Source organism: Larus michahellis, chromosome 8, assembly GCF_964199755.1.
Source record: "Larus michahellis chromosome 8, bLarMic1.1, whole genome shotgun sequence".
Lineage (NCBI taxonomy): Eukaryota > Metazoa > Chordata > Aves > Charadriiformes > Laridae > Larus > Larus michahellis.
The window spans coordinates 6,891,337-6,915,655 of record NC_133903.1 but is presented as its reverse complement, the minus strand read 5'-3'; the positions used below and the strand labels follow the sequence as shown (position 1 = coordinate 6,915,655).

Here is a 24,319-nt window from a genome sequence, read left to right as displayed (position 1 = left end):
GGGGGGTTTCAGCAGGGCGAGGATGAGCACCGGTGTTCACACAACAGGTTGGCCGGGTCAGAGCCCTGGGGCTGGTCCCGCTGTGCCGGTCCGGGCTCATTCCTGGAAACCCCCGGCACCGGCACCGCACCGGCCACGATGCAGAATGTGCCATCCCGAGCGGCGCGGATTGAGAGACCAGAGGGTGAACTGCAGCGTGTACAGGTAATGGTTTACTACGGTCATGTGCAACAAGAAGTAAGGGTTATTGCAAGCCGTACAGCACGTCACAAGACATACACCCCCACCCCACCATCACACCCCCCCGGTCCGAACGCAGGAGTGGATTCACACACGACACAGCAAATGGCCCCGCGGCAGCGATGGCAGAGAGGAGGGAGCAGGACCGGACACAGCGCGGGCGAGGAGCCAGGGAAGGGTGCCTGGAAAACACCTCTCTGCCGGGTAAGGAAAATGCATATTTATCTCTGGTTGCTGCAGGGTCGGGTAAAAGCGCAATACACGCAGGCTGACGGGAGGTGCAGGGGCTCCTCGACGCAGACGGTGGGTGAGTGCTGGGCACCAGCCCCCCAGCTGCGATGGTTCCTCACCATCCCCTTGTGCGTTAGCACTGGCATGTCCCCACGTACCACCCCCAGTGACCGCCAGCCCCGTGGCCTTGTTCCGGACGTGCGGGTGCAGGACACGTGTCCCCATCACGCAGCAGGGACTGTTCCCGCAGCGGGGGCCGTGGGAAGGGAAGGCTGCGCCCCGTCTCTGATGCTGCAAGTCTCACCCATAACTTTTCAGGATCTCCTGTGCACGTCACCCACGTTCATTCTTTGGCAAACAAGTTCATGGCATTAATTTACAGCTTCAGGACCCGCCTGTGGCTGCCTCTCCCCTCCCCGGCCACTCCTGGGACGTGGGACAAGCAGGGACAGGGCCTGGGAGGAAGGAGACGGATCTTCTGCTCATCCAAACCCCCCTGAGCTCTCTGCCACCAGCTCATGAGCCTGCGGTCCCTGCTTAGCGCCAAGGGTTGGTGCCTGCAGAGCCTTGAGCACGTCCCCACCCTGCAGTGGATGGCAGGACTTTGTGCCAAGCCACGAAAGCAAGGTGACAGCCACCTTGTCCCCAGCCACGCGCCGCAGCACAGTGAGCTTGGACCCACCAGCCCCCAGGGACGCAAGGGACGGGTGATGCAGTACCCCTCGCGGTTGCGGTGACCCGCGCGGTGCGTTCACCCAGCAGGAGAGGGCTGTGCCATTCTAGTTCCCCTCACAGTAGGAACATGAGTTACTTAAACCACTGTCAGGTGCATTTTAAATGGGGCAGGGCTTGTGGGGTGACGATAGCGATAGCTCTGGGCATGGGCTGATGTGGCAGCTCGGTGCGGAGGACCCCAGTGATCAGCGTCTGTATGCGAGGGGCTCCAGCCACCTCTGTCCCTCCCCAGCCCACGCCACCGCCCCGCTCTCTTCATTTTCTAAGTGTTATCTACGGGCTGCAGAGGACAAGCCGGGTGGGAAGGAGAGAGCGAGGCATCACGTCGCCAGCTGGCAAAGCAAGGGCATTTCCAGAGAAACTCCTCTCAGCATCTTGCAAAGCTGAGTGCCAGCGCAGGAGACGAGCCCCTTCCCACTCTTCGCACCAGTCCTCAGCCTTTCTTTCAGCTTCAGCCATCTCCTCGGCTGCTCTCGCTGATCCAGAGCTCTCCCAAACTGCCCACCCGAAGGACCTGCCCGTGGCACCCTCCGGTGCGGACACCCTCGCTGAAACCTGCTAGCGAGGAGCCACGCGACGGGACAAAAACTGGTTCCTCCTTGTCCTCCACAAGCAGAAAGGGCCTTGTGTCTTCTGACCTGTCTCAGCAGGGGTTACGTCCACATCCAGGATAAAAGTGGGCGCTAAGAAAAGGCAATGCTAGTAGAAGGAATAATAAGATCTATTTAAAAAGCTTTGACCTGATGGCTATTCTGACCACAGAAGTACTAAAAATACACGCGTTTCCGAGACCACCCGTATTTCAGAACCGCTAAAAGACTGGATTCTTCTTATAGAAATTTTTAAAAAAGTTTAAAATCCATTCGTATCAACTCAGTCGCCTTCAACAAACCTTTAAACACAACCACACGTGAGCTGAGGTGGGGAAGAAAGCGCGAGGGCAGGGACGGGCAGGCAGCACGTCCTCCACAGCAGGCAGGGACCTTTCCTGCGCCCATCGCACAGCCCAGCTCCATGGGCAAAACAGCCGGGGCCACCCCGGGACTAGGGGGGCTGTCAGTGCCCCCCAGGCTGCACTTCAGCCTCCTCATCTCCCACCTCCCACAGCAGCTACACCCGGCGTGTTTTCTCCCTTTGCTGGGCTGTGTTTTAGCATTCTAGCGCTGCGGGTTTGCAGATACGTCCATCGTGCTCATGGCAAAGGCAGCACTGGTGCCGCCCCGGCTGTGCCTGAGCCCTGGGACAGGGACGTAAAGCTTTGGGGTTGCTCTAGGCTGGTACGTGACACACTGACTCTGATGCTGAGGCCCAGAATTAGGAAAGGGGCGTCCAGTGGCCAGATGGATGATGTGTACGTTAAAAAATAAACCCATCCTACTCCCTAATCGGTGCTAAAATCTGTCTAATCCTAGCCCCAGAAGTGAGGGAAGCCACGGCATACAGAAAGTGCAGATGTGGAGTCAGCGCTGGGCTCCGGCGGGGACCCACTGGGACGAAAATGGAGCATTGGGCTGGAAATGCAGAGACGTGCTTTGTGCTCACTCCAAAGCCCATTCGGCCAACCACTGCTCACACCGGGCTCGCTGCTCCTCCGTCTCCGGGCTCTTGGCTTCGTGCTGTGTCTCCTCTCCTCCGCCACCGAGCACAGCTTCCTGGCTCTCCTCCTCTTCCCCCTTCTGCATCATCTTGTCCTTCAGCTCTTGGATGGTCTCATCCAGCCGGTGAGTGACGTGGTGGGGCACCCAGTTGCTGTCCATTGCGGTGACAAAGGGGTCGGGCGCACAGACCTCGATGAGCTCCTTGCTGGTGGGGATGCGCAGGTAGTAGGCGTGGAGCATCATCCTGTAGGGACTGCTGTCTTTCTTGTGGCTGTAGGTGAAGTCCCCCACGATGGGGTGGCCGATGGCGCTGCAGTGAACCCGGAGCTGATGAGTCCGCCCTAGGGGGAGAGCGGGAGTCGAGGAATCAGGGACACGGCTTATCCCTTGAAAGCACAGTGGTGCGACGTGACAATGCACCAAAGGGCATTTGTCCCCCCACTCTGAGAACCTGAGTCCTCCGTGAGCTGAGTGTGGCTCTTAGCTCTGCTCAGCTGTTCCTAGGCTTTGTTTTTCACTACATCACCATGCTGCAACCAAGGCCCAGGGCTGCACAAGTGCAGGTCCCGCTGCGGCACCTCTGCTCCTCTGTCTGTCCAGCCTCCGCAGCCCCCCTGCCCGTGTGCCCCCGAGCTCCCACCTGTCAGCGGCTGCAGCAGCACTTTCGTTACGGGGTCTCCGCTGTAGGACCCGTGTTCGAGCACGATCAGCTCCGACTGGCAAGGTTTGGGATTTTCACAGCCTGCAATGAGATCCGGAGGGGGGTCAGCTCCCCCCAGCATGGCCCGGCTGGTCCGGGCAGCACAGGCAGGGCGCGAGAGCCGCTCACCCTCCGTCCCGTCAATGCACATCATGTGGGTCATGCCCTCAGTGGTGTTCTTCCCTATGGCGTAGTGGATCGTCATTCGGCTCTGGCTGACGTGGCCCCTGACCTGCAGGGCACAAAACCGGTTTGCAAACCGAGCCCTGGCACTCGCTCCTCACCACCACCGGGACAGCAAGAAGCAGAGGCCAAGCTGCAATTTAGCAAAACCTGAAGCTACGTCCAGAAGCAGGACCTGGTGGGGTGGGCTTACCAGGGCGAGATAAGCTTTGGTCACCAGCCGGTCTTTAAAACACTTGTAGGCGCTTCCCGCCGCTGCTTTGTTGAGTGCGACGCACAGGGCCCCGCTGGTGGAGAAGTCAAGCTGGTGGCAGAACCTGGGGAGGAGATGGGAGATGGAGGAGCACCCCCGGCCGAGGCCAGCTCGGAGGCAGGGCAGAGCTCGGTTCGGTCCCCGGCCGCTCACCTGAAGCCGTAGTAGGTGTCGGGGTCGGCCAGCTCGGGGAAGCGGTGCTTGAGCTGGCTCTGCAGGGTGAGCGTCTCGTACCACATCCTGCTGTCGATGCGGATGTCCCAGTGCTTGTTGACCACGATGAAGTCGGAGCTCTGGTACAGGATGGACAGGTTGTCGATGGTGCCCGGCTCCATGGCCAGCGCTCTGCGGGGAGCGTGAGGGGGGATCGGGGTGAGCGGGGTGGGAAGAGTCCCCAGCTGCAGCCTGGGCACCCCCAGGGACGGGCGCAGCACCCCGGGGAGCGAAGGGACCCAGCGAGAGCGGGCAGGGAGCGGGGCCCGGGGCTGGGGTACCCCCACCTGCACTGGAGTCGGACCAGTGTCACCGCACGGGTCCCTGGGCCACACCGATACCGGTGTCACACTGTGCAGTCCCGCAGCGGTACCGGTGCGCTACAGTCACAGCCGTGCCAGTGTCACACCGTACGGGTCCTGAAGCCCGCCCGTTGTCCCGGTGTCACCCGTGGAGGCCCCATCCCCGTCCCGATGTCACGCGTGGAGGCCCGGCAGCCGCACGGTGATGAGCCGATCCAGCCCGCCGGCGGGGCTCGGCCTCCCCTGCTCCCACTTGCCCCCCAGCCCCGGTCCCGCCGCCCTTCCCGCTGCCAACCAGGGCCGGGTCGCGATCGCGGTGGCTCCGGCCGGGACCGCACGCCGTGGCGCCCCGTAGGAGACACGCACGGCGGAGGGGACCCGTACGGAGGAGGGGACGGCACCGACCCAACCCCGACCCCCGTCCCGCCTCCCCCGGTCCTGGGCCGACCTGCAGCGCCGTCCCCGGGCCGGGCCGGGCCGGGCGGGGCGGGCGAATGGCTACAACGTACCAACCGGCGGCACCGGGCCCGCGCCGCGCGTCGCGTCCAATCAGCGCCGCCGCCGCCGCGTCCAGCTGCGCGTCGCGTCCAATCAGCGCCGTCGCCGCCGCCGTCCGGCGTCCCGCGTCCAATCAGCGGCGGCGCGGCGGCCGGAAGCGCGGCGCGGGCGGGAGCGGTGCGGGTCATGGCGGATCCCGAGGAGGATCCCGAGGATGGCTTCTACGAGCGGTTCGCGGCCGAGCTGGAGGTGCTGGCCCAGCTGGGAGGTGGGAGCTGCTGGGGTGCCGTGTCCGGGAGCGGGGGGCGGCGGTGGAGCGAGGGGGCGGGACCGGGCTTTGCGCTGGGCAGCGTCCCACCCGTGGGTCCCCTCCGGTGACCGGCGCCTTCGTGCAACGCCTCTTGCAGATGACCCATTCTCACCCGCTGGCCCCAAAATCTCCCAGTTCCGGAGGAGCAGGCAGCCGCCGGAGGAGCCCGACCCCGCCGGGGACCCCCCCGGGGACACCAACCCCAGGAAGAGGGACCGGGGCTCCGTCCCACTCACGTCCCCGTCACCGCCCGCAGCCCACAGTAGGTTTGGCCCAGGCCGAGTCTGCAGCCCCGGTGGGTCCCCGGGTGCTGCTGACCCCTCTTCCACCCCGGGCGGTGCGGGGTGCTGCTGGAGGAGCAGCCAGGTGCTGATCAGCGATGGTTCTCCCCTTCATCCTCCTGCCATGGTGTCTCACGCAGCCCCGAAGCCGAAGCGACAGCGCCTGGAAGCTGTTAAGAAGCTCAACTTTGGTGCAGATGATGAGTTGGCTCCTGATGGCCTCTGGGATGCTGGCCCAGAGGCACCTTCTGCTCCGCAGACTGCCAGGTTGTCCATCTTGAACCCCACTTCTAGCAGGGGTGAGGGAGAGAGCCCTCGAACCCCACTGAAGGTTGGGTTTCAGGGGCTCTTTCCCTCGCCCCTGCTAAAGGAGCCTGGTGTTCTCCAGCTTGGACCACCTGGAGATGAGCGGCATGGTGCCGCTGCAGACCACGCCGCCCTCTGAGAAGAAGCGGGTCCTCAAGCGGCCACCCATCCTGGAGGACTACATCAATGTGACATCCACCGAGGGCACCAGGGTCTTCATGGTCGTGAGGGATGATCCCTCCAGGACAGGGGTGGAGGTAAGGAGGGATCTGAAGTCTTCTTGCTTCTCTGTTGACTTCCATCTAGTTCAGGAGACAACCTTTGAAGAAGCATGAAATGTTTGTGCTGAGCATCGGTACAAACTTGGTGTGTGTCCTCTGCTCCTCACAGCTCCCAGATTCCCTGGGCTGGAATGCACGCAGGCCACTCCACTTGCTGGGGGTGCCTTTCTCCTACCTGAAGGAACAAGTAGATGAAGAGGTATCACGTCTTGTACCGACCTTCATGTCTTCCCCTGTCACCCCTGGATAGCCACAACGTTGGCTCCCGAATCCCTGTTCCCCCCCAGCTCTGGGTTAGTGGGGTGTCTCTGACCCCCCTCTTGCCCTCTTTGTGCTCAAGCGTCGGAGACGTGTTCTGGAGGCGTCACAGCAGCTGACAGAGATAATAAACAGGTGAGATGAGTTGAAATCCCGTCCTATCCCTGCCGCGTTGTCAGATGCGGCTCCCAGGATGCTTTGGTGGGGTCCGGGTTTTGGGACTTGTGAGCAGAGGAGCCTCTTATGCCCTCAGCATCCCCAGCTTGGCAAGTCCGGATGTAATTCCCAGCCCTGCCCTGAATCCCTGGGTGGTTTAGGGCAAGTTAGTTCTTTCTTGCAGTTGCCTCGAGAGCGACACCAGCACCGAGAGCCCGGAGCCCAGCGGGGAAGCGGAGCCGGCAGACGAGGAGGATTCTGCGTCGCATTGCCTCTGGGTGGACAAGTTCACTCCCCGGCGCTACATGGAGCTGCTCAGTGATGATGTGAGGTGCTAGGATAAGTGGGGGCTTGGGGTTCAGGTGGGTTTGCCGCTTCCATAACTCTTCCTTAATGCTGTGGGATCAAGGTTTTATGGTGCTGTCTTTGATTATGGGGCTTTCGGAAGCACCGGCTGGTGGGCTGTGTCCGTGCCAGCCCTGCCCAGGGGCAGTCCTGCTGCTGAGGGCTCAGGGTGGGGGTTTCTCAGCTGTAGGCTGTGGACCTTCCAACAAGAAAGACCGTGAAAGATGACCAAAATAAGACAAAAACTATCAGGTGAACTTTAGCCAGGAATTGTTGCCTATTTTGGAATATTGGAAGTTTTGTAGGGAATTGGAAATTATGGAAGAGGCTGAGAAGCGCTGCGTTGAGCCGAGACAGATGAGGGACAGCAGGGATGGGGCCAATGTGACTTGTCCTCGGTTGTGCTGCGGGATGGATGGTGGCTGAGTTAGGAAGGGAAGCAGCATTCCCATGCTGTCGTGGGGAGATGCCAGGTGGAAACCTGGGCAGCCTCTTCCATGGCGGGGGCTGATGTGCTGCACGCTCGAGGTCTGTCTGGGCAGACAGCTCTCTGCGTTGCCTCCCCGGGCTCGGTTCCTTCCTCTGCTGCCACGGTGGTTTTTAAGCCATGAAGGAGAGGGCTACCTCTCTCCTTGGCCGGATCCTTCCAAGGTTTGATGGGGTTTCCTTGCTTTCTTGCCCCACATGCAGTACACAAACCGCTGCCTTCTGAAGTGGCTCAAGCTCTGGGACACTGTGGTGTTTGGGAAGGAGAAGGTTGTGAAGAAGGCCAAGCCCAGCGCCGAGACTCATCCTCCATTCAACCAGCCCAAGGAACAGCAGAATAAGTGGAAAACGAAGATGCAGCTCACAGAGGAGATTCTGGAGGCTGAGCTGGACCAGCACAAGAGACCCAAATACAAGGTGAGCAGGACAGGAGGCCACTGTGGTGGGTCTTCTCTCCAATCCCCCTCATCCCACCACCACAGTGAGGAGCAGGCTCTTCCAGTACAGATCCAGGAAAAATTGGATTCCTTGATTCTCTTTAGAGAATGTGGGGTTTTATCATTTCTCCTTCTGTTTTGGCTTGGGTAATGTGATAATAAGGGGAGAGGAACAGACCTTCTGCAGCCAAATTAAACGGGCTGGTTGAGGAAAGTCGCACCGTTTTTAGCAGAGGTTGGTCTTGACTTTTTTTTGTTAGGGGCAGACGTGACATGCCATTGAGCAAGAATTTCTGCATCCAGCAAAGAGCGATGATGCTCAAATGGTAAAGAGAGCAGAGATAACATAACAAGGCCAACTAACCAGCTTCAACCTGTCCAGTGAGAAGATATAAAAAAGGAGAAACAAAACCTAACAGCATTGCTTCTCAGGAGTGTAATTCTGGGAGGGATTTTGTTCAGCCTTTTCTATCTGTTGCCCTGCAAGCTTAAACGTATGCATGAGAGATGCTGCCAGGATGACTTTGTCACTTCTGAGAGTTTCTATTCCTTTCTCCAGTGACTTTCCCTTCTTCCCATGTGCCTACAAACCAGTGCAGCAGCTCCCAAGACCGCTTGGCAGGACGCAGAGCCTCATCCCCTTGCGTGGCGGCCTTAGCCGGTGCTGGAGGAAGCCCTGCCTCGCTGCCTGCCGGGCTGACGTTACCTCTCTGCCGCAGGTAGCCCTGCTCTGTGGCCCACCCGGCTTGGGAAAGACCACGCTGGCCCACGTGATCGCCAGGCACGCGGGGTACAATGCCGTCGAGATGAACGCCAGGTGAGTCTGCGCCGGCTGCCCAGCCCTGCCCTGCCCCAGAAGCAGCCAGAGGTGGTGGCGTGTGGAGGTGGTGGCGTGCCAGAGGAGATGCTGTGCCACAGCAGCCTGGCACCGACTCGTCTTGCAGTGATGACCGCAGCCCCGAGGTTTTCAAAACCCGCATCGAAGCTGCCACTCAGATGAAGTCCGTGCTGGGTGCCAACGAGAAGCCCAACTGCCTGATCATCGATGAGATAGACGGCGCGCCCGCAGTAAGCCCAGCCTGGATCTGGCCACCTTTTGCATTAACTGCTTAATTATTGCCCTCTTGGCAGCGCATCCATTTCAGGAGCGGTTTCTTGCCTCTGAACAGCAAGAATTTATCCCTTCAGTGCTTGATTTTTATTATTTTTTTTTTCCCAAGGCATCTATCAACGTGCTGCTAAACATCATCCACCGTAAGGATGCGGAGGGCGAGGCAGCGGCCGGCATGGGCCGGAGGAGGCGGCGTGAGGGCGGACTGCTGCTCAGGCCCATCATCTGCATCTGCAACGACCAGTTAGTATCGCCTGCGTGTCCGGGGAGGGATGGAGAGCCGAGACCCCTGTCCCAAGCGAGGAGGCGACTGCTGTCACCTCCAGTCAAAGATTTGCCATCAGACCCATGGCTTAGAAGTGAATTATGAAAAGTAAAACTGCAACATGCTCAGCTTTCCTGAACACCCCCCGGTTTTGTACCTGCTGGGGTGATTGTGGCTAGGTGTGAGAGTACATTTGTGTTTGTGCGTGCCCAGGCCTGCAGTGGTGTACAGGTGGCTGCTGAATAACCCGTCTCTCTTTGAGCGGAGCATTAATGGCTGGATTTCTTCCTCTGCTAGGGTCGCTCAGAGACCCCTGTGCTTCCCTTTGCCAGGTACGTCCCTGCCCTCCGGCCGCTGCGGCAGCAATCGTTCCTGCTGAACTTCCCTCAGACGGCGCCGTCCCGACTGGCCCAGCGGCTCTGCGAGGTGCGGCGGGGCCGAGGGCTCCTCTCATCCCCCCCCCGCCAGCCGACGGGCCCTCCCTGCTGACCCCCCTCTCCTGCAGATCGCGCTGCGGCAGGGCATGCGGGCGGACACGGGCGCGCTGCTGGCGCTGTGCGAGAAGACGGAGAACGACATCCGCTCCTGCATAAACACCCTGCAGGTACTGGTGTCACTGCGGGGGTCTCTGGGGGACAGGGGCTTGCTGCGCCTCTTGACTTGAGCTGGGCTCGGATGGGGATGGAGGGAAAAAAACTGTCCCAGGCAGATCCCTAAAATGTCCAGCCTGTTCCCTGTGTTATTTTTAATGGACAACACAAGGGAGAGCGAGAGGTGCCTCTGTCTCTGGCTTTCCAGCTGGCTGTCGCGGGCATCCCCTCCCTCCCCGCGGTGCCCGTCCCCCCCAGCCCTCGCTTGTGTTGCAGTTCTTGCATGGCCGAGGCCAGAAGGAGCTGAGCGTGCAGATGGTGCAGACGATGAAGATTGGCTTGAAGGACCAAAACAAGGGGCTTTTCTCCATCTGGCAAGAGATTTTCCAGCTCCCAAAGGTCCAAAGGTAAAAGGGGGGGATTTGTTAGGTTCTGCCTGCATGGGACCCGCTTGTGGCACCCCCTGCCCTGCCTGCAAGACCGTGTGTTCAGAGAAGGGCAGCAAAACTGGTGAGAGGTCTGGAGCACAAGTCTTACGAGGAGCGGCTGAGGGAGCTGGAGTTGTTCAGCCTGGAGAAAAGGAGGCTGAGGGGAGACCTCGCTCTCTACAACTGCCTGGAAGAGGGTTGTAGAGAGGTGGGGGTTGGTCTCTTCTCCCAAGTAACAAGCGATAGGACAATGGCCTCAAGTTGCACCAGCAGATGTTTAGATTGGGTATTAGGAAAAAAAATTTCACCGAGAGGGTTGTCAAGCATTGGAACAGGCTGCCCAGGGAAGCAGTTGAGTTGCCATCCGTGGAGGTATTTAAATGACATGTAGCTGTAGTGCTGAGGGACATGGTTTAGTGTCGAGTTGGCAGTGTTAGGTTAACGGTCAGACTTGATGATCTTAGAGGTCTCTTCCAACCAAAACAATCCTATGATTCTGTGACCTGCAGTGGAAAAACCTGAAAGGTCCTGGAGAGCTGGTCTGCCCTGCAGCAGACCTGGCTTCATCAGCAGATTTGTGTGTCCAGATGCTCTTTGGCCGCTCTCTTTAGTGCCCAATAAGTTGGCATCAGTATTGCCTTCAGTCCAGTTTGCAAGGGTCCAAGTACTCCTTGGTGGTCTGTTCAGCGCCAGGGCACCCTGAGCTCTTTCCTTTGCGTTCCCCCCAGGCACAGGATAGGAATGGACCCCGCTTTGCCAGCCCAGCTCCTGGCGGGCGATGAGGACCTGTCACACCTCAGGGGGACAGCTGGCTTCAACGCGTCCTCCCACCGCTTCCACCACATCCTGCACCTTGCCGTCTCCTCGGGGGAACAGGAGAAGCTTGCCCAGGTAGAGCAGCTCGGTGGGGCTAGAGCCGGGCTCCTTCCTCTGCTGTGCTCTCTGGAGGAAGGGGGGCTTCTGATCTGGGGGGTCGTGGCTGAAGGGGGGTGTCTTGGGAAATCCGTCCCTGCAGTAGGATTGTGCTCGTTTTGGTTGGAGCGTTGGGGTGTTGTGCTGGAGCTGGGCTCAGTGGGATGCTCAGAATCCCAGTCGTGTGCTCTGACGGGACCGTCTCCCCGGCCTCGAGCCATCTCTAATCCTGCATCCAATTCCAGGGTCTGTACGAAAATTTCCTGAACATGAAGCTGCGGGACTCCAGTTTCAGCTCGGTGTGCTTGGCCCTGGAGTGGCTGGGCTTCTCGGACCTGCTGAGCCGGGCTGTCCTGCATGGGCAGAGCTTCCAGCTGATGTGGTACCTGCCCTTCCTGCCCGTGGCTTTCCACTTGCTCTTTGCGGCCACCAGCATCCCCCGGCTCGCTTATCCCAGCAGCCAGCACGAGGCAAGTACCTGGGGAGGGCACCACAGCAGCGTGGCTCCAGCTCTGTCACCCGTGGGGACGTCTGCGGTTGCCGCCGTGGCTGAGCCGTCCCTGCCCTCTCCACTCAGGCCCTGGCCAAGCTGAACCACATGCAGAATGTCGTTGTGTCCATGGTGTCGGGGATAACGCCCAGCGCCCGCAGCCGCGCCGGGCAGCAGTCTCTCATCTTGGAGGTGCTCTGTCTGCTGCTGGACATCATTGCCCCGAAACTCCGACCGGTGAGTGCCCACTGGCCCTCTATCCTGCCTGGGTGACGTGTCCCCTCTGCAAACCCCCTGTGAGGGATGGCACACGTCCCCTGTGCTGCATCACCCAGGCTGAGCTATCCTGGACCTCTGTCCCAAATTCGGAGTGGGTTTGATGTTGCAGCTGATGCAAAAGCCGGAGGGAAGCTGGGGACAAGGCTCTGAGGTAGCTGACTTTTGGGTGTGTGCGGGGGTGTCCTGCACCTCCTGGACCACTGCACCAGGGGGTGGGCTTGGCCTGAGCAGGGGCTTGGGGGGCTGTTGCAGTCCCCTTTCAGCGGCTGGTTCACCTGCACATGGGTTATGTTGGGTGCATTTACCCTTCGGGCCATTGGAGGGGACTGTGCTCTGTGAAGTTTGTGTGTTCCTAACAGGAAACTAAACTTGGTCTGAACCGCAGGGGTATTAACTGTCCTTTCTCATATAGAGACAAACCCTGTGCTTCAGGTTATTTTTATGTTTAGAATTTATTGTGGATTAGTGATGCCCTCCCCTTGCTGGGCTCCGCTCTCCTCCCCAGGTGAACACCCAGCTCTACAGCCTGAAGGAGAAGCAGCAGCTGGCAGACCTCATCAGCACCATGCTGGCCTACAACCTCACCTACCACCAGGAGCGCCTGCCCGAGGGCCAGTACGTCTACAAGCTTGACCCGTAAGTCCCGAGGGTGGGGAGAAGGCGTAGGGGTCCGAAATAACAGCAGAGAGCTCAGGAAGGAGTTTGAGCCTGAAGGCATCGTGGCGTTGAGTAGGTTTCTTGCAGCCAGAGGCTGCAACCCTCTCAAGACCAGGCTGGACGGGGCTTGGAGCAACCTGGTCTAGGGGGAGGTGTCCCTGCCCAGGGCAGGGGGGTTGGAACTAGATGATCTTTAAGGTCCCTTCCAACCCGAACCATTCTGTGATGCTATGACTCTCTGATGGTGGCGGCTGGGTTGGTGCAAGCTGCCCGGTGCCAGGATGGCTTCAGGGAGACCACTTTCTCCGATGATGGCTCTGCAGGGATTATCTGCTTTTTTACCTTCTGTTTTGTTTTTTTTTTTTTTAAAGAAGGAGCCCAGGAGCCCAAAGCGGGGGTGGCTTTGCTTTAATGGGATTAAAGGAAAGGAAGCAGCTGCCTTTAGCTGTTACCAGAGCCAAGAGAGGAGGGAGCGAAGCTGCTGGAGCCTTGTGGCAGCAGGGGAGAGCAGGTCCAGCCGGGCACGTTGCACACAGGAGGTCACTGTAGCCGCGGTTAATTTGTATATTAAGAGCCGGCTGTTGCTAGACTTGAGTCTCGCTGTGCTCTAAGTATATACAGAGCCGTAAACGCTCCCGAGGCTTCAGTGAAGTAATACAGACCCGACCACAGCTAGGAGCAACGCTAATGTCTTCCTGGTGCAAAGTTAATTACAAAAATTAGCCGCTGTTAAATCAAGCAGCTGTATCTAATTACAGTGAAGCGCTTTATTATTTATTTTTTTTTTTTCCCCTTGGAAAGGCCCGCGGGAGCTGCAGGGGCAGTAGGGAGCCATCCTCCCCTGCCCTCCCCACGCCGTGCTGTGCCGCTGAAACGTGGCCACGGGGAAAGCATGGGACATTGGGAACCACATGGCGCAAGCAGTTGCTTTGCTCCTCTGTTTTTGCGAACTCTGAGCCTGTTTCCTGGCCATGCTCAGTGATGGCGGGGACCATGGGGGTGTCATGTCCCGGTGCCACCTCTCAGTTGCATCCCAGTATCTCTGTGGCAAACAAAGCTGCTGTCGACAGCAAAACTTGTGCTTTCTCTTTAAAACTTTTTAAATCATACGTTTGACCGTTAATTTCTAAATGACTGCAAAGCCATCTGACAGAGGACTTTGCTGCCTTTACTTTAAGGGGAATAATATTGAATGTGAGTAAAGCGTGACATATTTACAGCTGGCGGAGGAACTGGCCCCGCTGGCTCCTCGGTGCTGGGGCTGCGCCTGGGCTTTCGCTGGACTGGAACAGGCCTGACTCCAGATCTGGTGCACCAACCTCGTTAAGAACGAAACTGCTCTGATTAGCCAAAATTACTGTTCATGGCCGTATCTCAATTAAACGGCTCCCGCAGGCACCTCGAGGCTCACGCGAAGGGCCGTGGTGCTGCTCGTGCCCGAGCTGTGATGTGACTGTGGCTTTTCCAGGGCAATCTGTTGGGCACAGACCCGCCTGCAGTTTCCTCTCCTTGCATTAAAACCAAGATTAAACAGCACATAATCCCTCCTGAGTTCCCATTCAGCTGGGATGCCCTGCAGCAACCTGGCTCCGCACAGCCGGCGCCGCTTGCTGGGCATCTTCTAGTGCTGCCCACGCAGAACTCAGAGAGGGCAGCGATGGGGAAACTGAGGCACCATGGCCAGGATCATACCGAGAAGCTGGAGGGGACGGGGTTGGGAATCTGGTGGATCTCCCTGTGCCTGAATCAGGCTACAGTTTGCGTAACGCTTTTTTATTTTCAGTGTTGATTTATTTTCAGTATGGGTGTATTTTCTCTTCTCCCCTGCTCGGCGATGCAGGAACGTGGAAGACGTCTGCCGGTTCCCGGACCTGCCGGCTCGCAGGCAGCTGACCTACCAGGCCAAGCAGCTCATCGCCAGGGAGATCGAGCTGGAGAAGATGAGGAGGACGGAGGCTTTGCTGCAGGCGCGAAACCTGGGCGAGGTAGGGAGGGCTCGCGGTGTCCTGTGGTTTCGGGGAGAGGGGGGGTGGTTCTGTCAATGGGGATAAAGTCTTTAGGGCTGGTGTGGGGACCTGGTGTTCCCAAAGCAGCCGGTGGCTTTTGCTCTGCAAATGGAAATCCAGGATTAACCCCCCTGAGCCGCAGCCGGCTGCCTGCGCATCTGCCTTCGGGCAGCACATCCGCGCTGGGGCGACGAGCCTGAAGGGCTCATCTTTTTGCAGGAATTCTGGAAAGAAATGCTCGCTGTGAGTTAAAGCTTTAAACCCTTCAACTCTTTAATGAGGGTTGTGATGAGATGTGCTGGCTGCGATTTGTGCGTGTCCATGGGGGAGCTGACCTGCCCTCTTGCCTGCCCTCTTGCCTGCATGTTCCCTCCCTGCTTCACTTTGATCCTCCCAAAGGTCCCAAAGCCCCCAGGAGGAGCAAAGTTACTCTGCCCACTGACGAAATCTCTGTGGAGCAGTTGACAGAAAGGAGGAGAAGGTGGAAACGGGCAGAAAAGACTGAGAAATGGTTCAGGTGTAGCTGGTGCTGGCGCTGCCCTGGTGCCACGGGGATAATTGATCCCAGAGCGCTCCTTCTTGCAGCAGAAGGGCTTTCTTGGGGGATGCATGAGGCAAAGAGATGCTGCAAAAACATCTCTGAAGGCTTCTTGTTTACACGGTGCCAACCGTGAAGTCCCAGGGAAAAAGGGACTGTAAACACGATGTGCCCGAAGTGCTGCCAGGGCTAATCCCATGTGCTGCTGCAGGACAGGAAAGGACGGAAAAGTACATACCAGGTCGTTTGGATATTGTAATCAAACCTGGCAGCAAATAGAGGGGGCTGCTCAAACCTCCAGGCCCTCACTCAGGGCTCTTCTCCCCGCAGGAGCCTGGGAACGGCCTTGGTGAGGCTGGGGAGCGAGCGGACGTGGGGCCGGCCGTGCCCCTCAACCACCAGCAGCGCCTGGAGCACATCGTCCGGCGAGCGGCGGTGGAGGACAAGGTGAGGGGCCTGCAATTTCTACCTAATTTCCTACCAGCGTGTACCTTGGCTGCTGGAGACTGCCTGTCTCCATTGGTATTTATTTATTTTTAGTACAGTTTCTTTTAATAGGCTAGTTCGGCACCACGCGTCCCGTAAATGCCTCGCTGGGTTTGTAGCATGGGGATGAGTTAGACCTGGGTGGCAATTACGGACGCGCCCCGCAAAGCCTTCAGGGGTGGGGAAGGAAAGAGATGTGGATGTTTGGGCTCAAATAGCCGAATTTTGGCTTAGTGGAAGCTGGGAGGTCGGAGGGAGAGCTGCTCGTGGGGTGGGGAGGCACACACACAGGTTGGGGGGGCTGTGGGGACATCAGTGGGTGAGCCAGGGTGGTTCCACCCCGGGCATCCCAGTAGCAGCCAAGAGGAGCAAGAGGAGGTCCCCTGCCACCACCCCTCTCCACGGGCTCAGCTTTGAGACCTTGACTGTCCATAAAACCCTGCTTTTTTTAGCACGATAAGCCTTAAAGTTTGTCTTTCCCACCCGATTTTGAATGCTGTTTGCATCTTCCCGAGGCCGCTGGCCCTTTCTGCAGGATTTGCATCCGGCTCCCGCTCGGCGGCTCCCTCCTGCGCTGACTGCTTGAAGGGGGCCGGGGCCGTAAATGCAGGCGCTGGCAGAGCCCCACTCACCTCCTGCTTTTTGCTTTTCGCAGCCTGAGACCGACTTCTTCGGGCGGCCGCTTCGGCGACAGCGGGTGGCCACAGCCCCAGGTAGGTGGCAGAGGGAGGGGATGGCAGCGAGCGGCTGTGGCAGGGGGCAGGTGGCGGAGGGACAGGGTGGCTGCAGTGGCCCCAGCCCTGGGTGGGTGGCAAAGGGACAGGGCGACTACAAGTGGCCCCGGCCACAGGTGGGTGACATAGGCATGGGGTGGCTGTGGTGGCCTCAGCCCTGGGTGGGTGACAGAGGGATGGGGTGGCCGCGACTGCTGCCAGGGAGTCCCTACATTTTCAGTGCCTGGAGCCCATGTAGGTGCCCAAAGAAGGGCTCTGTCCCTAAGCCCCGCGCGTCGTCGGGGGACATCCACGGGGTGGGGAAGGGATATCGAGCGCACTGCCCCCAATGCAGCAGGCAGGGGGGGTGTCTGCAGGCTGGTCGGTGGCTTCTGGCAGCGTCCAAAGGGCCAGCAAATACACCGAGCTCGGAGCACAGCACTGCTGTGGGAACCTCCAGTGTTTGCAGGATCTGGGATGTGGGAGCATCAGCTCTCCCCATCCAAACGGCCCCCCCTGGCAGCTCCCCGGCCCCCGTGCAGCCTGGGCGCGGGTTCTAACTTTAAGGTGAAGAATTTCAGCAAGTTTTTGAGATGGATCTGCCCCCCCCGCAGCCCCTCAGGTCTCCAAGGAAGAGTCGATCGAGAGCCAGATGGGAAAGGCTGTGGGGAAGAGCGACGTCTGGTTCCGGTTTAACGAAGGGTTTTCCAACGCCGTCAGGAGGAATATCTACATCAAGGACCTGCTCTAGCAGGGCAGAGACGAAGCCCAGGAAATTACGTAGGTGGAACTGAAAGGGATAAGCTGACTTGACTGACTCTCTTACCCGTGGATGGAGTGTGTGCATGATCCTGGTTGGTTTTGGTTATTTTTTTTAATACCCACTTGTTTTGTTAAAAAAAAATAAAATGTATATATATAAAAAAAAAATCATGAAGTATTGTTCTGTTTATTTCATTTATAAACCCTTGGTTGTCATATTTTGCCTGGTTTGCTGCAAAACGATAATCCTACAGTATACAAAAGAATATTTAAAATCAGTGAAAATGTTTTATAAAAGTTTTGCTCCTTTACAAGTTGAAAAAGCTGCCAGCTTGACGGCAACGGTGGCGGAGGCGAGTGGAGAGCAGTGACTGGAAACCTTTGCCGCTCATGTCCCTCCCAACACTGCCCACCCCCGGCTATTCCCTGTGTCCCCCCCATATAAAAAAGAAACGCTTCTACCACTAAAAATAATAAGACAAGCTGAGGGTAGGGTTTTTGTTCAGGTAGTCATATTAGGAAGCTAGCTAATAAAAAAGTACATTCAGTGGGGGGGAGTGAGGGGCGGCGGGAGCCGACGCAGTGGGGGGCAACCCCTCAGAGGATGGCGCATTTGCCTTTCTCCACCCAGGGGTTGTTTTTCATCAGCTCCGGGTTGAGGAAGGGATCTTCTGGAATGCCGTCCTCGATCCACTTCACGAACCTGCGGAGGAAGAGGGGAGCTGGGGCGGGGTGGGCACAGACCCTGCCCGGAGCCGCTTTTGCCTTGTCCCGAAGCGGTTTGCCAAGGTGGGGGACACAGGACGCAGGGGCTGTGTGGCGGTGAAATGGGGGGAGCCGGGGGGTTGGGGGGAGCTGCGGTGCCCGGGATAAATCCTGCGCCGGTGGGAAGCGGTTTGCCAAGGTGGGGGACACAGGACGCAGGGGCTGTGTGGCGGTGAAATGGGGGGAGCCGGGGGGTTGGGGGGAGCTGCGGTGCCCGGGATAAATCCTGCGCCGGTGGGAAGCGGTTTGCCAAGGTGGGGGACACAGGACGCAGGGGCTGTGTGGCGGTGAAATGGGGGGAGCCGGGGGGTTGGGGGGAGCTGCGGTGCCCGGGATAACTCCTGCGCCGGTGGGGAGCGGTGCTGGGGTGCTGGTGGGGGTGCACCCTGCGCTGGTGGCAGTGTGCGTGAGCCCCCGCACACCCCGCCCCGGTTTTCAGACGGGGGGGAGCTAAACACAAAGCCTCTTTAATAAAAGCCTTTTGTCCCCAAAAAGCTGTGGTTGCCTGGGTGCTGTCAGCGTGGGGGCAGCCTTTGTGTTGTGTTCTAAAACTTATTTGCTGAAGTTTTCTGTCGCCCTCCTTCAAACAGGCCAGAGAGTGAGGGTCCATGGGCTGGCTTAACTGGTGGGATGTCCCAAGCCCCTCCACGATGAAGAGCAGAGGCGCAAACCGGGGAGGGGGAATACATTTCCGTGACTTTGTTTTTACAGGTTTAAATCTTTTGAGGGTGTCTGCACACTCGCCCAGCTGAGCCCGGAAAGCTGGAGGGTCCTGGGGGATATCTGGGTGCCGGTGGGGGGAGGTGTCTCATGGATGCTGTCATGTCCCAGCCACCACCGGAGCTTGGGCAGCTGGAAAGAAGCTGATATTGCTGGTGGGGGGAATCTGCGGAAAGGAGCATGGGGGCTTTGCAGGCACCGGGGCTGGTGTGGTTTTTGCCGCTGGGGCTTGAACTGTAAGGGCACTAAAAAAAAATCTCTAAACCCGCCTTGTTTCGGGAGCCCCCGGGGTGATTTGGAAGGGGCCGTTGGTGCTGGCTGCGGGGTGGAGAAGAGCTGGGCTCTGCTCCTGGCTGTGCAAAACCATGTCCTGCTGCCGGGCTGGTCTGGGGGTGCGGGGAGGGAGAGGAGGGGATGGGAGGGTGGGCACCCACTCACTCGGGTATTGTCTTGGAGGACATCTCCCGCTTGTAGGCCAGCTGGTACTTCAGGCTTTCCACCTCCTTCTTCCACTGCGGGAGGTCCCACTCGTCCATGGTGGCAGCTGGGGGCTCTGTGGGGCTGAAAATGGGGACCTTGGTGCCATATCCCATGGCTGCATCTTGTCCCAGACCCACCCCTAGTGCTGCACCCCCCCCCCCCAAAAGAGGGGGGGGATCCTCCAGGATGGGGACAGCGTGCCACCATCCTCCGGGGGGGTTTTCCAACCCCATGGCGGAGTAGCCCGTGGCTCCAGGAGCTTTCGGGGTTGTGCTCGTAAAGCAAAGGCTGCACTTACCGGCAGGGTGCGTGGCCAGCCTGGCACGGGGTGGCTGCCTGGCACTACCCTCTTGTAGCCGCGCCGTGCCCGTGGGCACATGCAAAACCCGAGGACCTGGCCAGATTTGACTGCAATTTGGCTGGGGTGGAGAGCAGCAAATAGCGGCCGGAGGCTATCTGGCGGATGGGGGGAAGTCTGTCCTTCTCTTGCGCGGCTACAGCCCCAAGCAAAGCCAGGAGGGATTTTTTTGGGCAGCTGCATGGCTGTGTACACAGCCCTGGAAATGGCTCATGTGGACGGTCACCTCTGATCTGGGGGGGCAAGACCAGCCCCACCCCCCATGTCCCTGGGTGCCGGCTAATGGTAGGGATGTGCGTGCTGGGGAAACTGAGGCACAGCAGCTGACGGGGGACAAGCTGTAGTTGCATGAGACCTTCTGCACCCCATGAATTGGTGGCACAAGGGGACCTTTCCCCCTGCCCGGCCATGACCCCAGCACCTGGCAGCATCGCTTTGCACCCGGGGGGGGTGGCTGAACACCCAGGGACACCCAGTCCCGCACCCCAGGCCAGGCTGCACAGGGGCAGGGAAGGGCCGGGGGTGCTGCACGCCGGGGCACACAATCCGGCCGTGCACAGGCACGGCTCAAATCCAGCCACGCATCGGCACAGCTCTGCAGCCGCATGGGCTTCTCCGCAAGAGCATCCCCAGGAAAAACAGCCAGGCGTGGGAGAAGGGGGAGCACCCAGAGCCCAGCAATCCCCCTCCACCCGCGGTCTGGCCTCCCCGGGGTTCCCGGTCCCCACCGGCGGTTCTCCCGGAGGCAGATGGGGACCAGCATCCCCATCCCCGCTCCAGCATCCCAGCGCCGTGACCGAGCCTTCCACCTACCTCGGCTGGAAAAGGTGTTAGCGGGGAGCGGGGGGCTGCGTCCTTCCCCCCCGGCTCGCCCAGCGCCTTGGCCTGGCCCGCGCTGCCTCCTGCGAGCGCTCCCCTCGCTGCCGGCGAGCCCAAATCCTCTGTGTAATCTATTAATGCACGGTCGGTCCAGCTGCCTCCGACACGGCAGGAGCCGGATAATGGAGCATCCTCCCCCCCCCGCCCGCCCCCTGCGCTGCTCCCGGGGGATTTGGCTCCGCTGAATGCGAGTGCCCGGGATGGAGATGGAGGCAGCATCCCGGTACCCGGCGGCCGAGCTGCCAAAACGGGGTTACCCCGGCCTCCCCCGTAGCCCTAAGGGACAGAAGGGCCCCAAGGAGAATGGGGGTAAAAGCGTGGTGGGACATGGCGGCACCCCAGGAAAGTCCTGCCTGCATCCCTGCCTGCATCCCTGCCTGCATCCCTCCAAAAAACAGTCCGTCCCTTCCCCCCGCGGCTGCGCCGCCATGGCTTTCCCCCAGCTGTTCCCGCTGCGCTGCCCCTGGATTTCGTGTTTCCTCCCGCTTCCCTGGTGCTGGGGGAGCCGGGGGCAGGAGCACCTGGGGTGCACCTGGGGAGGGGTTGGTTAAAAAAAGGAAGCAAAAAAAAAATATATATGCAAAAAAAGCGAGCAGTTGGAGACCAAGCTTATGGTGGGTGAAAGGGCAGCACAAGGGGAAAAGTGCAACAACATTAAAAAAATAATAATGTGTGACTTACAGGGAGGGGCAAAAGCCCACTAACAGTTGTTACCTGATTAAAGGCAATGTAATTGATGCAAAAGCAAAACCATAAAGTGAAAAAAAAAAAAACAAACCCAAAAACAAACAACCACCCCCGCCCTTCATTAAATAGGCAGTTACAAAAACTTCAGGTAATTATGGTGACGGCAGCTTTGCACTTAAACAAAAAAAAAAAAAAGCAAAGCAAGGTTTCCATAAATAGAAAATTCCCAAAGGCTACGCCAAGATCCTCTCCTTCCCACCCGCTCCGTGGGGGCCCAGGGGCCGTGTCCGTACAAGTGTCTGTTTGTCCTCTGTAAAACACACCTGGGCCCGATTCCTCCGAGTACCCGAGCACGCAGGAATGTCTAATACACACACGCATTTGGGGAAAAAAAAAAAAAAAGAAGTGTGCGAGAGAGTGTGTGTGTATCCACTATATACACATAGATGTTTACACGTACTTACACACACACACGCACACACACACACACACATATAGAATCCTAGAAAGGTTTGGGTTGGAAGGGACCTTAAAGATCATCTAGTTCCAAGCCCCTGTATGCATATAGATCGCATATGTACGGAGGTCGAATAGATATATTCAACTTATATAAATGCGTGTATTTATATTTATTATATACTATATAGTATACAACATACATAAATATAGTACATATATATATAAAATATATAAATACATAGAGACATATACACATACAATTTATAAAGACATGGAAATATTATGTAATATATAAACACCTCTATATCCACGTCTCTCTATCTATATATCTCTATATGCAGGCAGACGCCTTTGTAGCATCAAACCACCGGAGCCCTTTGTAGGGAGCAGGAGGCTGATGCCCCGCAGCACGATGTGGGCGAAGGAGGAGCCCCCCCCCCCCCCCCCCAGCCTCTGCACCGAGACCACGCCGAGAGCAGGACGGTGACACACGGGGTGCCAGGTCCCAGCCACGCTCCCCTCCCAGCCCTCACCCTCTGCGGGCGATCGATAGCGGTAGGAGCCTCCCCGGCAGCCTCACGGAGCCACCGGCCCTTCGTCCTGCTCCGAGAGAGGATGCTGGAGCCTGGGGCTTGGCCAGGGATCGATGGAGCTGTTTGGGGCCAAACCTGCTGCAGCCGCAGCACGAGGTTTTTCCACCCAAAGGAAATAATAAATATTTTTTTTTTTTTTTTATTGTAACACCAAGGCTGGGCTTTTCTTCGTTGCGAACAGCCTTTGGGGCGGCTGTGGTGCAGGGCATGCTCCCCGTGCTCCAAACGCCACCGGCGCCTATTAACGAGGTCAGCGATACCGAACGCTGAACCACGGATTATCTGGCTGTTGACATCAATCGTAATCTCCCCGCGCTGCCTCCAAACAATTATGGGGAAGGCTTGGGTTTAACGATAAAATGACACTGGAGACAGGTTATTGGATTTCCGTGGATGTTCCGCAATCTGATGGCAGTGAGGGCTGAGCGGGGCCGGCAGAGCCAGGGAATTTAGGAGCCACCGACACCAGCCCTGAGTCTGGGGGGATTCATCAAGCTCATCCCCCCCCCCCAGCAGGCAGCGTCTGCCCAGCAGCCGGCTCCTGGGAGGCAGTGGGGAGCCGTCTCTTGGCCTGGCAGGACCAAGGTCCATCCACCCATCCCTCGGGGGGTCCGGGAGGGACGTGGTGGCAGTGGGTGGGTGGGCGGGTGGCAGCCCCCAGCACGGCAGATTGCAGGGCCCGCATTAGCTACCCCCGCGGGCTTTGTAGATTAAAGAATTATGAACTCCTGAAGTTTTGCAATATTAATGATTGTAGCCATCTGTTAATCTGGCAGCCAGCGACGAGCTGTTTTTTATTTTTTTTTACTTTGCTAAGTCCAGTTATTAAAACTGCGTATTTTTGGTTTGGCAGGCAGCTGGGGGGGGGGAACACGACTTCTTTGTGCCCCAGGGCGGCCGTGCAGCGACTTGCATCCCAATCCTTATTGCTGCCCCCACGTTACCCAGGAGCAGGTCCAAGAGCAGAGGACCTCTCCCCCTTCCATGCCGGGAAGGGGATGCTCTGTGTGACGAACAGCCTGGTGCTGTGCTGCGCAGGACGCAGGGATGTTGTCCGGGCTGAGGGACCACACCGGCAACGAGCCCACAGCCCCCACCGCCTCGCCAAGGCCTCCCTGGGAAGCCTGGGGTCTGCCCTCAGTGCTGGCTGCTAATTACGGCTCTCTTTGGGATGGTATTTTAGATAACTCAGTTCTCTGGTGCGCACTCCAAAGGGATAAACTCATTTAGCAGGTTAATTAGTGTCCTTGGTAAAAACGGTATCAGCGCTGCCCCAGCCCATGCAGCAGGCGAGGCTGGGAAGCGTAACGCAGAGAGGCAGCGTGTTTGGTGGCGGTGAACTCGCCCCCCGACCGTGTTATTGTCTAAATCCACAAACCCCCAGGTGGGCGAGGGGGCAAAGCTTCTCTACCCAGGCGCAGGACGATCTCAGCCTCCTTGTCCAAGCTGACCCTGGTGGGACGCGCATCACCATTCCCCCCTGGAGCAGAGCTAGAAAAGCCACGCAGGGTTACTGGCAGCACCAGAGGGGGGGGGAGGTTGTTTATTTGTTCTTAAATATTATACTGAGAACTCCCCCCCGCCCTCTGGCCTGTAAACAATTAGTTTGTTAGCAATGTATTTCATAATCAATGGTGACGCACAGACTCAGAAGAGGTCCGCTCAACTGCTGACCGCAAGCAGGCCCTTGGCCCACAGGTACATTAAGCTCCTGGGCTAGATGATCTTATTCCCATTCCCGACTTTAAGAACATAAGACATTTTCACTATTTTCAGATGAAACTTTATTTTCGATACAGGCACTTACTTGCAAATGTTCTATTTATTGTTTGGCAGTAGCAGCCGTACACATACTTGCTAAAACAGCAGAGTTCTCTTTGCTAAAATACAATATTTGGAGGCCCATTTTCCTCTCCGAACTGTGCATTTCAATTTTTAATGAGCTCTGTTCGTCTCGATTATACCTGGAGTAAAGACGAGATCAGCCTTCGCTTTACCTTTGGGGTTATACTAGGCATAGTCCCAGGGTACCGGGAAGATGTTTTCTACTGCGGTTGCTGGTAACGGTTATACCTGTCTATCCAACCCATACCCCAAGTCAAGTGCAGATTTTCCTCATACATAAAAGATTTTATCATTACCTATAGCATAATCCTCACTATAGGGGCTGCTATAAATCATTAAAATTCAGAAGTAGATAAATAATGAATAGATGTGCTATTTACTTACAGTAAATAAGCAGTTCCTAGCCTTTCCTTGTGATGGTAAATCCAAGGTTGAAGGGGTAACAGAACTCCTGCCCTCACCTGCCCCCTCTCCCTCCTGCCC

General features: G+C 57.9%; 3 protein-coding genes across 8 annotated transcripts; 1 reads left to right on the top strand and 2 right to left on the bottom strand.

Moving 5' to 3' along the window:
• Positions 1-186: 186 nt before the first annotated feature.
• Positions 187-5,023, bottom strand: RPUSD1 (RNA pseudouridine synthase domain containing 1). Of its 6 annotated transcripts, none has more exons than XM_074598487.1 (6): positions 4,904-4,987; positions 4,094-4,233; positions 3,881-4,004; positions 3,634-3,736; positions 3,445-3,546; positions 187-3,145 (listed from the first exon to the last, which is right to left on the bottom strand). In XM_074598487.1, exons 2-6 carry the CDS (start codon positions 4,177-4,179, stop codon positions 2,745-2,747), a joined length of 816 nt encoding a protein of 271 aa, XP_074454588.1. In that variant the 5' UTR covers positions 4,180-4,233; positions 4,904-4,987; the 3' UTR covers positions 187-2,744. The 6 variants fall into 6 exon arrangements, with proteins under 6 accessions (XP_074454588.1, XP_074454585.1, XP_074454589.1 ...); XM_074598484.1 differs by having other exon boundaries at positions 192-3,145; positions 4,094-4,285; positions 4,965-5,023; XM_074598488.1 differs by having other exon boundaries at positions 192-3,145; positions 4,965-5,017.
• An 80-nt stretch (positions 5,024-5,103) lies between these two features.
• On the top strand, positions 5,104-17,181 carry CHTF18 (chromosome transmission fidelity factor 18). The gene is made up of 22 exons (XM_074597201.1): positions 5,104-5,221; positions 5,361-5,525; positions 5,685-5,811; positions 5,933-6,107; positions 6,241-6,330; positions 6,472-6,524; positions 6,730-6,871; positions 7,581-7,793; positions 8,533-8,630; positions 8,758-8,881; positions 9,034-9,167; positions 9,522-9,615; positions 9,695-9,793; positions 10,056-10,186; positions 10,936-11,098; positions 11,365-11,589; positions 11,697-11,846; positions 12,394-12,524; positions 14,386-14,530; positions 15,420-15,536; positions 16,231-16,288; positions 16,903-17,181. The coding sequence occupies exons 1-22, from the start codon at positions 5,140-5,142 to the stop codon at positions 17,037-17,039; spliced, it is 2,853 nt and encodes a 950-aa protein (XP_074453302.1). The 5' UTR covers positions 5,104-5,139; the 3' UTR covers positions 17,040-17,181.
• A 24-nt stretch (positions 17,182-17,205) lies between these two features.
• GNG13 (G protein subunit gamma 13) lies at positions 17,206-20,717 on the bottom strand. Its single transcript, XM_074598543.1, has 3 exons — positions 20,187-20,717; positions 18,974-19,096; positions 17,206-17,753 (listed from the first exon to the last, which is right to left on the bottom strand). Exons 2-3 carry the CDS (start codon positions 19,069-19,071, stop codon positions 17,648-17,650), a joined length of 204 nt encoding a protein of 67 aa, XP_074454644.1. The 5' UTR covers positions 19,072-19,096; positions 20,187-20,717; the 3' UTR covers positions 17,206-17,647.
• Positions 20,718-24,319: the final 3,602 nt, after the last annotated feature.

What these genes read in the sequence shown, in the direction of transcription:
- RPUSD1 (XM_074598484.1), bottom strand. Translation starts at nt 4,275, where the DNA reads ATGGAGCCGGGCACCATCGACAACCTGTCCATCCTGTACCAGAGCTCC. An exon ending in GACACCTACTACGGCTTCAG is followed by an intron (nt 4,005 to 4,093) that starts GTGAGCGGCCGG and finishes TCTCCTCCCCAG; the next exon opens with GTTCTGCCACCAGCTTGACT. An exon ending in GTGCATTGACGGGACGGAGG is followed by an intron (nt 3,547 to 3,633) that starts GTGAGCGGCTCT and finishes ATCTCATTGCAG; the next exon opens with GCTGTGAAAATCCCAAACCT.
- CHTF18 (XM_074597201.1), top strand. Translation starts at nt 5,140, where the DNA reads ATGGCGGATCCCGAGGAGGATCCCGAGGATGGCTTCTACGAGCGGTTC. An exon ending in CCTGCATAAACACCCTGCAG is followed by an intron (nt 9,794 to 10,055) that starts GTACTGGTGTCA and finishes CTTGTGTTGCAG; the next exon opens with TTCTTGCATGGCCGAGGCCA. An exon ending in AGGCGCGAAACCTGGGCGAG is followed by an intron (nt 14,531 to 15,419) that starts GTAGGGAGGGCT and finishes TTCTCCCCGCAG; the next exon opens with GAGCCTGGGAACGGCCTTGG.
- GNG13 (XM_074598543.1), bottom strand. Translation starts at nt 19,071, where the DNA reads ATGGACGAGTGGGACCTCCCGCAGTGGAAGAAGGAGGTGGAAAGCCTG. An exon ending in TCCTCCAAGACAATACCCGA is followed by an intron (nt 17,754 to 18,973) that starts GTGAGTGGGTGC and finishes CTTCCTCCGCAG; the next exon opens with GTTCGTGAAGTGGATCGAGG.